The sequence below is a fragment of the Orycteropus afer genome, unplaced genomic scaffold, assembly GCF_000298275.1.
Source record: "Orycteropus afer afer isolate SDZICR_OR568_19922 unplaced genomic scaffold, OryAfe1.0 scaffold00132, whole genome shotgun sequence".
Classification (NCBI taxonomy): domain Eukaryota; kingdom Metazoa; phylum Chordata; class Mammalia; order Tubulidentata; family Orycteropodidae; genus Orycteropus; species Orycteropus afer.
Window position 1 is genome coordinate 4,983,015 of NW_006921719.1, and position 14,325 is coordinate 4,997,339.

The 14,325-nt window shown below is 39.6% G+C and overlaps 1 protein-coding gene across 1 annotated transcript in view; it reads left to right on the forward strand.

Annotated features, from left to right (window-relative positions):
* The window catches only part of BTBD1 (BTB domain containing 1), a 94,940-nt gene that overhangs the window by 46,188 nt on the left and 34,427 nt on the right, over positions 1–14,325 (forward strand). Inside the window, exon 3 of the mRNA XM_007945107.2 lies at positions 9,892–9,997. Coding sequence (XP_007943298.1) covers positions 9,892–9,997 — 106 coding nt within the window. The remainder of the gene's footprint in view (positions 1–9,891; positions 9,998–14,325) is intronic.

Consider the following 14,325-nt stretch of genomic DNA (forward strand, 5'->3'; position numbering starts at 1 on the left):
ACTTTGTCTCATGACATTGACTACAATTTACCCCAATGCAACAGCTACCTTCCCACTTCCTCCTGATAGTTACCGCTTCCCTATGTCCATCCCTCCATGCACTTCTGCCCCCTGAGCTGTCTCCCTGTGCATAAACAGCCCTTCTTTCTCCCATGATTATTCTCTCCAAGGAGTGTAGCTATACCTAAGGTAAATGTTCAGCTTATATGCCTGTCTTTTGTTTGGCTGGAAGCCACAAGTGTGAGTTCAATTCCAGACCTTCAGGGCAGCTAGGGGCCATAGTCTCAGTGGTTCTACCAGGCTCTATCAGACCAGAAACCTGGTCCCCCCCCTTTTTTTTTTTTCCAAATGATTTTGAGTTCTGTCCCACATTGTTCTCTCTATCCAGGATCTCCTACATAGATACCGCACCAAGTGGTTGACAGTAGTAGCTGCGCACCATCTAGTTCTCCTGGTCTCATAGTCATATATGCTGTGGATCGCATGGTGTACCAGTCACTTGGACTAATCATTTCCATGAATCTTTTTTCTTCATTCTTCTTTGCTCTTCATTCTCCTTTGACGAGGAGAGACCTATCATTGCTTCTAGATGGCTGTTTGCGATCTTTTAAGATCCCAGTCGCTACTCACCAAAGTAGGAAGTGGAACAGTGTTTAGTGTAGTATATTATGCCAATTGAGCTTGATGTGCTCTGCAACTATGGTCTCAAGTCCATAGGTTCAACTACTCACTCCCTCTGGGTAGCTGGCTGTGAGCAAGAAGTGACTACAACCTTGTCCCTTGTCAGCTCTACTATACCCCTGAGAATTCTTAAGAGAACGTACAAATACATTTGTAGAAACATTGTCTGCCAACCCTATACATGGTCTTGGGTACACTCCCTGCTGCATAGACATACCTAACAGTTCAGCCTGTCCACCCATCTATCCACACATATACCCACGTTTGCCTTCACTGAAAATGCAGTACTGTATGTGCAAAAGGGTTCATCTTTATTGTCTGTACCTCCCATGTACCTCTCTATGTCTTCCTCTTCCTCAGTGCCACCATGCTGATCACTCACATTTGATACATTTCCCTTCTCTTCACCCAGATTAATACTTATCTCTACTTATCTGACAGTGTTCCACCCCCCCCAACCCTGGTAACCAACAAAGAAAATTCCCTTCCATATATAAACCTTTCCTTGACTTTTACAATAAGAGACTAATACAATATTTGTCCTTCTATGATTGACTTATTTCACTCAGCATAATTCATCCTCCAAGTTCATCCATGTTATGTGGTGTTTTGCAGATTCTACATTATTCTTTAGGGTTGCATAGTATTCCATTTTGTGTATGTACCATAGTTTGGTTATCCATTCCTCAGTTGATGGACACCTAGGTTGTTTTCATCTTTTTGCTATTGTAAATAGTTAAATGACATATTTTTTTTGTTGTTGTTGTTGTTATTCAAGTGCTTTGTCACTCAATTCACAAATCTAAAATGCAATTAATCTACAAATCTCAGTATTCACAGTTAGATAAGTTTTAGGCTTGCATTTACAAAAGTGCCACCAAAGCATTTCAATAAAATCATTTAATTTAATGCAACTAAGCATTAATCTGTTTTATCTTGGAAACAAAAATAAAATCTCACAACTAAATCTGGCAGCCCAACTTTAAACAATTCCAACTAGAATTGACTATGTATCCTTATGGCACATATATGACTCTGTAGTATACCATTCCTAATACAGGTTTAGCATGTGGTATGAAGCTAGAAATACCAAGAAGGTGGGATATTATACAAAAGATATAGCATGAGTATAGTCAGAAAACTGATTTCATCAAGTTACACATAGAAGCACATCTTTTGTCTTTAAAATGAGATCACAAAACTATAGCATAATTATCCTTTCTAGTACTTTTCATATTTAAAAAGCAGCAACAACTGAAGAATATATGTGTAGGTATATATGTATGTGTGTACATAGATATGTGTATAGGTATGTATATGTGAGTATATATATGGGCACATACAGGTTTATGTATATGCATTATGTGTATGCATACATATACACCCTCTCCCACTTATTGACTATTGTTCTGGTTACCTAGTGCCGCTCTGACAGGAATATGGCACAAATCGGATGGCTAAACAAACAGGAGTTTATTCTTACAATTTGGTGGCTTTCAGTCTGAGTTCAAAGGGGCTGGGTGAAAGCCCCTCGACCTTGGGCTTCAGCTCTGCCTCTTGCTCCCGGCCCAGTGAAGCTAGAGGCATCTCTTCACTCAGGCAGCTACTGGCTGCTGAGGCTAACAAGCCCAAGGTCAACAAAGAAAATGGCACAGTCCCAATGTTACCAAACCACATGGCAGGCCATTGATTCAAGTTCACTGAAAGTCCCAAGGTTGGCAGAGCATGGCAGGCTGCTGAGCAATGACGTGGCTACATGCAGGGTTCAAGCATGCCATAAGTTAGAGACCATTCCCAAAGCTGTTTCTTATATACAAGAAGCAGACCATATCCCTAAAGCAGCTACTCAGCTGCTCCAATACATTCCACCATGGAGTTAATTACCAATCTTACCATAGGGAATAACTACATCCAGCTGCCCAGCTACTCAACCAGGCCTAGCCAAGTTGACCCACAAACTTAACTACCACAGCTATCTTGTTATCTGGTATTTTGCATTTACAACAATAATAAAAAATTTATTATTGGACTATTCTTTGCATTAATGACATATGAATGCTAAGGTGTGAGACAAGAGTAATGATGGTTGTGATGGTTAAGGTTATCTGTCAACTTGGCTGGGCCATAATTTTCACTGATTTGGAATTTATGTAATTGTCTTGGTTCTCTAGTTCTGCTATAACAGAAATACCACAAGTGGATGACTTTAACATGTAAGAATTTATTCTTTTACAGTTTAGGAAGTTTTAAGTCCAAATTCAGAGTGCCAGCTCTAAGGGCTAGGTGAAGGCCCCTTGATGCTACTGGCCTCTTCCATGGCCCCTGTTGCTGTGTTAAGACCCCCTTGGCTATTCCTTTCTTCTCATCAACAAACAGATGAAATGGTTTAGTGGGGTCTGGCAATGTCAACGCTGGGGCTTTGAGGAGCGCTTCCTTAAGTTCTTTAAAAGCTGAATCTCTCTCGGGGGTCCAGTTCCACTCCGACCCTTCCCTGCTGAGCTCATAGAGTGGCCTCGCTTTTGTGGCAAAGTCTAAAATCCACAGCCGACAAAAAGCCGACTCCTTCAGCTCTGCCTCTTGTTCTAGGCCCACTGGAACTGGAGGCTTCTTCTGACTCACACAGCTCCTAGTTGCTGAGGCTGAGGAATCCAAGATTGACAAGTGTTCTGGTTACCTAGTGCTACTCTTGACAGGAATATAGCACAGATGGGATGGCTGAACAAGCAGGAGTTTATTCTTACAATTTGGAGGCTTTCAGTCTGAGTTCAAAGTGCCAGGCTCTGGGGACTAGGTGAAGCCCCTCACCCTGGGCTTCAGCTCTGCCTCTTGTTCCTGGCCCACTGAAGCTAGAGGCATTTCTTCACTCAGGCAGCTACTGGCTGCTGAGGCTAACAAGCCCAAGGTCAACAAAGAAAATGGCACAGTCCTGATGTTACCAAACCACACAGCAGGCCATGGATTCAAGTCCATTGAAAGTCCCAAGGTTGGCAGAGCATGGCAGGCTGCTGAGCAGCGACACGGCTACATGCAGAGTTCAAGCATGCTGTAAGTTAGAGAACATTCCCAAAGCTGTTTTTTATATACAGGAAGCAGACCATACCCCTAAAGCAGCTACTCAGCTACTCCAATACATTCCACCATGGATAACTACCACCAGCTGTCCAGCCACTCAACCAGGCCCAGCTAAGCTGACCCACAAACTTAACTACCACAACAAGTAAAATGACACAATCCCAGGATCAGCAGGCAACACACCAGGCTACTGATTCAAGTCTAGGAACTGGAGATGAAGACTCTGCCAAATGCAGGATCCAAAATGTGCCAGAAACCTAGAGACCTTTCTCAGAGCTTGTTCATATATACTAGAAGCAGGCCACACCCCCAAGGCAACTACTTAGCAGCTCACAGCAGATTCTACCATGGAGGTGATTACAGTTTCATCATGGGGAATAACTGCATCCAGCTGCCCAGCCACTCAAAAACCACAGTCCAGTCAAATTGACACACAGCCTTAACCACCACAGTAGTGATGTTACTTGACAGTTATGTAATGCTGTAATTGGGGAGTTATATAATGATGTAGTCATCTTCCATTTTGCGATCTGATGTGATCATCTTCCATTTTCACATAATGCCAGTTTTTGCATAATATCCTGGTCTTTGGTACCTAGCCATGCCGCTAAGTGAGGAGAGGTATATATTCATATATATAATAACGTGTATTGGTAACACAGTGACTGATAATTCTTGGACATAACCAAACACTTCATGAAATTTGTGTTCCTAGTTTCAAGGCTTAGGACCGTAGTCTTCATGGGACAGCTCAGTCAATTAGCATAATATAGATCATATTAGTCTTAATCTGGTGAGTAGTGTCTGAGGTCTTTAAAGCTTGCAAATGGCCATCTAAGATACACCTATTGGTCTGTATTCATCTGGAACAAAAGAGATAGAAAGAAACTTGTCTTAGGCTGCATCCTCTAGAGAAGCAAAATCAGTGGAGCTTATATATGTATGTATCTCTAGAGAGAGATTTACCTCAAGGAAGTGGCTCACTTGGTTGTAAAGGCTGGCAAGTTCCAAGTCCGTAGGTGAGAAATCAGGTTGGAGGCTTCTCCTGATCTCATAGGTAAAAGACTGATGAACCCAAGATTAGCAGATCAGATGGCAGACTCCTAGCTTTGGAAATTGACAGATCCCAGATCAGGCAATACAACAGGCTGTTGGCTTAAGTCCAAAGAACCAGAGGTCAGGTGGTGACAAGCCAGATGCAGGATCCAGATTGAGCAGACCACACCCCCCCCCATGGAAACTCTGTTTCAGCTGATTGGCTGCTCATAGCAGATCTTACCATGGAGGTGATTACATTATATAGTGGGGAATGACTACATCATTACATAACTTCGAACTGCAAAACTGCCAAAAGCCACTGAGAATCATAGCTCAGTCAGCACCGTTTTAACCATCACAAAATCCAAGACTCAGAGAAGAAACTGGTCTATTGGACTAACTATCTGTATGAACCATGGCTTCATTTACACTGAGACCAAAAGAATTAGATGGTGACTGACTACCACTACCAGTTATTCAGATCAGGGTCACCATAGATGGACTCTGATAGAATGAGAGAAAAATGTGAAACACAACCTCAATTCTTAAAAAAATCCATATCACTAGATAGATTGATACCAGAAGACTCCCTGAGACTATTGCTCTGAGATATTCTTTAAACCTTGAACTGAAACTATGCTGAGGTCACCTCTTAACTAAATAACAGATTGACTCACAAAATAAAGAATATCAACCGTGAGTACTGCAGTCCCTTAAAAAATCATCTATATGAGTATTATCTTCGTGAGCTTTCACCATGATGTACTGTTGCCAGGGCCAGAGAGTGCAGGAGGTGATGATGCAGCCCATCAACCTCATCTTCATATACTTGTAATATAGATCCTGGATTCAAGTGTGGCTTTATGAACCAATGAATATGCATCATAGGTTTTGATGAGTATATGAACCTTGTATTAGGTGATGAAGTAGAGAAACAAAGTCAAGAAGACAACTGGGTTAGACCATGCTACAATGGGATAATATTATTGTGCTACAAAGTATATCCAATTAGAAATGATCAATGAAGTGAGCAGTTGTTGAGGGCAATAGTTTTTCTCCTTTTTAGGTGTCCTTTGTTATGAGTATACTTATAAAATGTGTTCATATTGTTTTGATTATCCTTATTTTATCACCAAATCATAGTAAATGCTGTAGGATTGTTTTTATGAAAAAGTTTTTTATTGTTTCTTTCTATATATATATATATTTAAAAATTATCTATATAAGACCAATGAGACCAAACGGTCAACAATTACTTTAAAAAAAAAAAAAAAAAAGATGAGAAAGTAAAGGGACAGGGCAACTGGGTTACTGGGTTACTGGAAATGGAACAAGAACAGAAACAGTGAGAATGTAACAGATGTCACTGAAGAATGTGTGTAAAGATTGTTGAATGGGAACCTAATCTGCTGTGTAAACTTTGACTAAAAACACAAGAAAATATTACTTAAAAAAAGAAAAAAGAAAAGAATTACTATCCTAAACTAGATCCTATACTCAAACTCACTGCCATCAAGTTGATCTGACTCACAGCGACCCCCTTTGGGTTTCCAAGGCAGTAGTAAATCTTTACAGAAATAGATTGCCCAGTCTTCCTTCCATGGAGTCGCTGGTGGGTTTGAACCGGCAACCTTCTGGTTAGCAGTCAGAAGCCTTAGCGCTCCCTTAAAAAATCATCTGTATGCATATTATCTTTGTGAGCGTCTCTGGTGGGCCACCAGAACTTCTTAGATCCTATACTAGAGGGAAACAAATACAATTAAACACAAAACAAAAACATTATTGAATCCATTGAAAAATTTGAAATATGGACAGTATATTAGATAAAAATAATGTGTCAATGTTAAATTTACCAAAGTCAATTACTGTAGGTACATAAGAGATCTTTATTCTTAGGAAATACACACTGCAGTATTTAAAGGTAAAGGACCATGATATATATGTATAACATTCTTTCTAAATGGTTCAAGAGACCTGGGATATATACACACATACATACATAAAGAGAAAGAGCAAATGGATAAAAAGTTAAAAAAAAAAACATTTGGATAAATCAGGAAAAAGTTATATGGCTGTTCTTTGTACACCTTACAACTTTTATGTAAACTGGAAGTTATTTCTAGTAATAAGATGGTTTTATTACTTAGGATTAAACTTTATTAAAAATTTGACTAAGCCAATATGATAAACTGGCTCAATATAGTCTAAGAAGAGTATTTCCAAAGATATTTGAAGTACTCTATAAGGTTGGGCAATCCTACTTCCGTAGTGATACTGCCTCGGAAACCCAGGGAGGGGTCGCTATGAGTCGGGGCCGACTCGATGGCACATAACAACAACAACAACATAATTAAGAAAGGAGCTCTGGTAGCATAGTGCCTAAGGCACTTGACTGCTAACCAGAAGGCTGGTGGTTCAACCCCACCAGCCACTCCTCAGAAGGAATATTGGGCAATCTACTTCCGTAGTGATACCACCTTGGAAATCCAAGGAGGGGTTGCTGTGAGTCGAGTCCAACTCGATGGCACATAACAACAACAACATAATTAAGAAAATGTTCTACTGATTAAAAAATATGTACATTTTAAAATTAAATCCAGTGTGTCAAGTGTTAATTGCTGTCTTCTCTCCTCCATAAAAAAACAAGGTAACTGTTTAAGGATTATGATCAGTTTGTTCAGTAGTGAAAAAGGTATTGAATCATTAGAAAATGGGTTTTCCTTTAAAATTAAATGAAGAGTCATCAGTCATGTCAAATAATATTGCCTTTTATGATGTGGTTAATTAATTGGCGACATTCTCAGCAGTTGTCTATATGACTCAGATGAGTACCTCAGTGAATTTAGTGTGTATCCTCATGTGTTTATCCATGCTACTTAATGTAAACAGCTGACCCTAGGCCAAAGTGAAAGATTGGCTATTGGTGTACCTGGTATCATGTCTACTTTTTTAGTGTTTTGGTTTTTTTAATCCTATTTGAGGTTGGCCTTTAGTACCCCGCCTTTTTTTTTAATTTTTTTTTTTTTTTTTTAACTTCTTTCTTGGTGAAAACATACACAAGACATTCACCAGTATAACAACTTCCACATTTATAGCTCAGGGACATTGATGACATTTTCATGTTGTGCCACCATTATTGCTATCCTTTTCCAAAATATTCCACCACCTATTAGCATAAACTCAATACCCCCCAAACAAAAGCTTCCCATTTCTCCTTCCCTCCTCCCCCTGGTAAACACTAATAATCTTTGGGGGATATATATATACATATATGTATATACACAAAATGTTGTTTTATTCCCCCCCAATCTATCTAGAAATTTTCCCTCCCCTCCCTGGTAACCAAGACAGAAAGTTTCCTTCAATGTATAAACCTTCCTTGACTTTTTACAATAGTGTACTAATAGAATATTTCTCCTTCTGTGATTGACTTATTTTACTCAGCATAATGTCTTCCAAGTTCATCCACGTTATGCAGTGTTTTGGAAATTCTACATTATTCTTTAGGGTTGCATAGTATTCCATTCAGTGTATGTACCACAGTTTGTTTATCCATTCCTCGGTTGATGGAGTGTCCCTCCTTTTTTAACTTCTTTTTAAATTACAATATGCATGTGGAATAAAGCACATACACAAAAACGACAAGGAGGCCCCATGTTCTGACCTCCTGTAATCCCACAAGAGGAAGACAGGATTACCAGCAGTAGCCCAAGGCCTATTACTGCAAGGCCAAACATGCTGCTGCCCTTTAGCCCTTTCACCAACCGTTCCTCCCAAAGCACCCACCACCTCTCTCCTGGGTTCGATAATTCGCTGCAGTGGCCACACAGAGCTCACAGATTATGGGATTAATTAGGGAAGCATCACAGGCTACAATTCTAGTTCAGGAAAAATGCTCAGTCTCTCCCAGCCCACCGTCCCTTGGCCAACAGTCTCTCACAGTCTCTTTCCCAGCAGTGCTGGTCCCTCGGTGTCTCACTCAGCAATGCACATCTCTTGCGTCTCTTTCCCAGCAGCATGTGTCTCTTTCTGGAGCACGGGTCTCTTTCAGCAGCACGTCTTCCGTCTTCCTCAACCAGCAGTCCGAGAGAGTTCTGCCTCCAGGAGGCCTCCTTTTGAGCCCGGCAGGGTGGTCAAACTAGCCAATCACAGCATCAGAACTCTAAGCACTTGAGAGAGAGTGGGAACCTCCCAGAACATTGTATTGTGCCACGCCCAACAGAAGTACTCCAGGTAGACAACTTCAGCAATCAGGAGCTCCTCAGTTGCTCATAGAAAATCCCACCATGGAGTTTACAAAGACTTATGGATAGAAAAGCCACACTAAGTAATTTACTATACCACAACATATCATAGTGTACAGCTCTACTTCTGACCCCCTAAAATTGATACTAGCTTTTCTGGAATCATATAGTACATACTACTTTGCTCAGTATATACTCTGGTTTCTTTAACTTATCATCATATTTGTGAAATTCATCCACATTGTTGTACATAGCTGTAGATTGTTCGTTCTCAGTGATGTTTAATATTCCATTATGTGAATTTACTTGCTTCTTGTTCTCTTGTTAAGCCTAGTTTTTCCTTAGTCCATTTTAGGTTTCCAGAACTCTTATGTTTTAAAATTCTTGTACCCCTAATCAAAACAGGAAATGGAAAAAAAATGAAATTATGTTAAAAATAATATATTGGCTGGTATATAAGTACTAGCTTTGAAACATAACTAGCTAAATAATCTTAAGCAAGTCAGTACACCTCTCTGAGCCTCTGTTTCCCCATCTAGAAAGTAGGGCTGATGATGTCCACCTTATGTACCCCAGAGGGTTAAGAACCAAAATAAGCATTGTATAAGAAAATAGGCAGTGTATACATAAGGAAAGAAAAACAACAGGATAGTTGTTGGTAATGTAAATGTGTTATCTCAGCAGGGGAAATGTGTTTTTAGTTTTTCATTTGATTGTGGAATGAAAAGTTTAAAGAAGAGACATTATAATTGCATTTTAACTATATGCTTTAGCATAATTAACAGTTGTAACTGTTTAGGGTATCCAATTTAAATATACTCTAGAGGAAAAATAACTTATCTTTTTATATGTTTAGGCTCGATTATTTGATGAACCTCAGCTTGCTAGTCTTTGTCTAGACACAATAGACAAAAGCACGATGGATGCAATCAGTGCAGAAGGGTTTACAGATATTGATATAGGTAAGTTCACTGTGAGCTAAATGTTTGCATTTCGAGCACAGTAATGCTATCTAGTCTGCCTTGTTGGAGAACAAGCTGTTTTCAATTAGTTGTTTTTCCAGATAACTGAAGTCTGCCTCTTTTAGATAAGAATTTTACTTTGTTTCATTTAGGTGAAAATGTTCCTAAAAGTCTTAACTACCTTATTACTGTTTTAAAAATGTCAGATCAAATAAACATATATTCCGTGAAGGCTTACCATATACACAGCACTATTCTAGGGTCCTGTTGGACATATAAAGAAAGGTAAGATGTGATTTGTCTTGTTAAGGAAACTGTCATCTAATTGAAAAGTAAAGGAGCAAATATGTGAAAATTAACATTAAGACACTAATAGAAGAAATGGAATAAGGCAGAATGTTACAATTTTCTTAGATACAGAGAAAAGAACTACTTTGCAAATCCAGAAAATAGAAAGATTACCTCAAGTTATGGTGAACCCAAACTCACTACCATCAAATCGATTCTAATACTGACCCTCTTGGACAGAGCAGAACTGCCCCATAGGGTTTCCAAAGTTGTAAATCTTTATGGAAGCAGATTGCTCATCTTTCTCCTGCAGAGTGGCTGGTGGATTCGAACCATTAATCTTTTGGTTAGCAGTTCAGTGCTTTAACCATTGTACCACAAGAGCTCCTTCAAGTTAGGATAGTGATAGAAAAATCTTGACAGAGCAGGATCTGATAGGGGCCGTAAAGAATGAATGTAAAGTAAAGCCTGTGAAAGCCAGAACTTGCGTAAGGCAGAAACCTATCAGAGAAGGAAAACTCAAATTATTTTCCACTAAAACAAGCCATAGGAAAATGATAAGACTGCACCCTGTCAAGGCAGAAAACTGGTGGGACTGGGAAAAACAAAACAGTCCTATCAAGTTCCAGCTCTCAGAGGTTTCACTATACTTGGGTAGGTGAAGATAAGAGGGTGTTATGGGCAAGCAGAACCACATGAGTGCAAAGCAAATGAAGCCAAATTATAGAATGCCATTTGATGACTAGCCAAAGAATATGACTTTGCTCTTACAGGGTAATAAAAACAAAAAACACCAAACCCAGTTGCTGTCGAGTCAGTCTTGACTCATGAAGACGCCATGTATTGCAGAGTAGAACTCCATTCCATAGGAATTTCATGACCGTGACCTTTTGGAAGCCGTTGGCCAGGCCTTTCTTCCAAGTCATATCTGGTTGGATTCAAACCATAAGCCTTTCACTTAGTAGTCAGGGGCTTAACTGTTTGCGCCAGCCAAGGACTCCTATAGGAGAATAAAGAGAACTCATTCAAGGCCCCTGACTGAAAATATTATCTTTATCATGATGAACCCAAAATATATATTTTTAACCCATCTTATGGATTCCACTCTCATACCCAACTATCTACTTGACATCTTCAGTTGAAGACTTCATGTGAGTTACTAAAACAGAAGAGTTGATTCTTTTTAACCCCATCAGATCTCTTTGGTTCCTTTCTGAATTTTTGTTTGTTAATAGCACCATCATGCACCTCTATTCCCCAGGGCCGCCTCATTATATGTATCTTGGCAGAAGGGGAGAAAGTGTAGGCAGGGAAAATGCCCATGTCTTAAAAATGTTGGCTGGGAAATGCACCTTCTTTTGGCTCTTATTTCATTGTCTAGAATTCAATCCTACCTAATTTCAGGGAAGGCCAAGAGATGCAGACTTATAACATCCCAGGAAAAACAATAAACAGATTTTTGATGAAATGCTAGCAGTCATTGTCTTCTTCTACCTACCTCTGACTTGTCTCCTATCGTTTTCCCCTTAATTACTATGCTTCATCTGCACTGGCCAGGGATGATTCTATTTCAGGGCCTTTGTATTTGTTTTTCCTTCTGATTGAATTCCTCTTCTGCCACAATGTACAAGTGCCTCCCTTTTTTCATTCAGATCTCAGGTTAAATGAGGCCTATAGAGAGCCTTCTCAGACTTACGTAGTTAAAGTAGATACCACATTCCCGTAAACAGTCCCTGTTCCATTATTCTGGTTTATTTTCTTCATAATGCATACCATCATCTGAAATTCTTACCTAGGTGCTTGAGTAGGTGTGCATATGCCGATTGTCTGCCTGCCCCTCCTAGAATGTAAACTTCTTGAAGGCGGGGACTCTGTCTCTAGCACCTAAAGAAGGAATGTAGTGCATGTTGACTTAATATTTGTTTACCAGTTGGACTGACTGGCTTTTTCTGGAATGTTGCTTTTCCTTCTCACCTTGGCTAGTTCTCACTCAGTCTCAATGTCTTGGCTTAGATTCTATCTCTTCAGTGACTCCTTTTTTGAGAACTGACACTCCCCCTCTTCCATGCCAGTATATTCCTCTGTTGTTATCATAATACATTCCATTGTTGGTTTACCTATCTGTCTGTTGCAGAATACCTTAGGAAAAATTTGCTCACTGTTTGCATCAGGGCCCAAGTCTGGTTCCTCCCTAGGACCTGCACAGTGTGCCCTTGAATAGCTCTTGAATTACTGGATATTTTATAGCCCCAATCAAGCCAAACCCACTGCCATCAAGTTGATGCCAACTCAAAATGACCCTATAGGACAGAGCAGAACTGCCCCCAAAGGATTTCCAAGGCTATGAAGCAGACTGCCTCATCTTTCTCCCGCAGAGCTGTTGGTGGGTTCAAACCACCTACCTTTTGGTTAGCCGCTGAACACCTGAACCACTGTGTCACCAGAGCTCTTGAGAGACCCAAGCACCACCCAGATTGCTAATGAAACATTGCTTAGTCTTAATCCCTTCCCATTAAAGACTGTCCAGTGGGAGCTCTTGTAGCATAGTGCCTAAGGCACTTGACTGCTAACCAGAAGGCTGGCGAGGAAGATGGGGTGATCTACTTCCATAGTGATACTGCCTCGGAAGGGGTCGCTATGAGTCGAGTCTGACTCGACGGCACATAACAACAACAGTGCTCCATTTATTCTCACTCTACTCCCACTTGAAACAATACTGCCTGCATGTGGGTGAAGTACTTAGTCCTAGAAGTAGTTGTGTTAAATATCTCCTAAATTTTGTATACCATTGGAGCCTGGAGCTCTGGTAGCATAGTGCCTAAGGTACTTGACTGCTAACCAGAAGACTGGAGGTACAAACCCACCAGCCACTCCTTGGAAGGAAGACTGGGCAATCTACTTCCGTAGTGATACTGCCTCGGCAACCCAAGGAGGGGTCGCTATGAGTTGGGGCCAACTGGACGGCACATAACAACACAGCTTGCACAGATTAGATACCCCATAAATATTTGTTGATTTCATTTGACTTATAGTTATTTGTATTAAACTCCAGTATTGTTTCTAAAACATAATCTGTTGCTGTGCTCTTTCTTAGACTCTTAGCTGTAATTTCTTAGTTTTATACATCTGCCTATAGATGACCTATGTGTCCCTCTACCCCTTCTCACTGCATAATCTAGTTTGCCTCCTATGTATTTGTTAAAAATTGAGAAATAAAGAGAAGTCTAAAAACTGGGAGAAAGATAGACCTAGGTCAGAAGATTTTTAATAGTTGATTTAGATTCTGGGAATGATTTTTCTCTGCTGGGATTTGAATATGTGTTCTGGAGGGATGTGTTTACCATTTTCTCAGTGGAAAGATACTATTTCTCTTTTATAGATTTTTGCTAAAGGAAGAAGGTAATTTATCACGTTGATGAAACCAAATGAATTTACATTGTATTACGGGCAGTATAGTGTGCTCTTTTGGTCCTACTTTAAATTTATGTGTTTATATTTACTGAAGTTATAAGCATACAAGATAAAGACATGTAAATCTGAAGTTTGCTGTTTTTCCATTGAATAATTAAAATATTATGGTCATTGTATACTCTTAATCCAACAAGGATTGAGGTATGTTGCTTGATAACATTTAATTTTCCTGACAAAATCTTAAATAGACCCTTACTCTGTATTTCTCTACTCAGCTACATTAGAATAGAGGAAAGCTTATTATTATTACTATGTTTAATCATTTTCAACATACTGTTGAGCTCTCCTACTAAGTTCTGCAGAGTATGGTATCTTTGCTAGAATGTTAGCTATGTTTGATATTAAAAAAATATTTAAGTATGGATATGTAGATAGATCATCTCAATGGTTTTCTTTTTTCTTTATTCTTGAGTGATTTAATCATATTTAATGTTTTGATTTCTGCTATATATCAATGCATGATATGCATATAGATTTTTATTTAAATGTAGCTATTAGATATTTTATGGGAGCTCTGGTAGCATAGGGGCTAAGACACTTGCCTGCTAACCAGACGGCTGGCGGTTCAA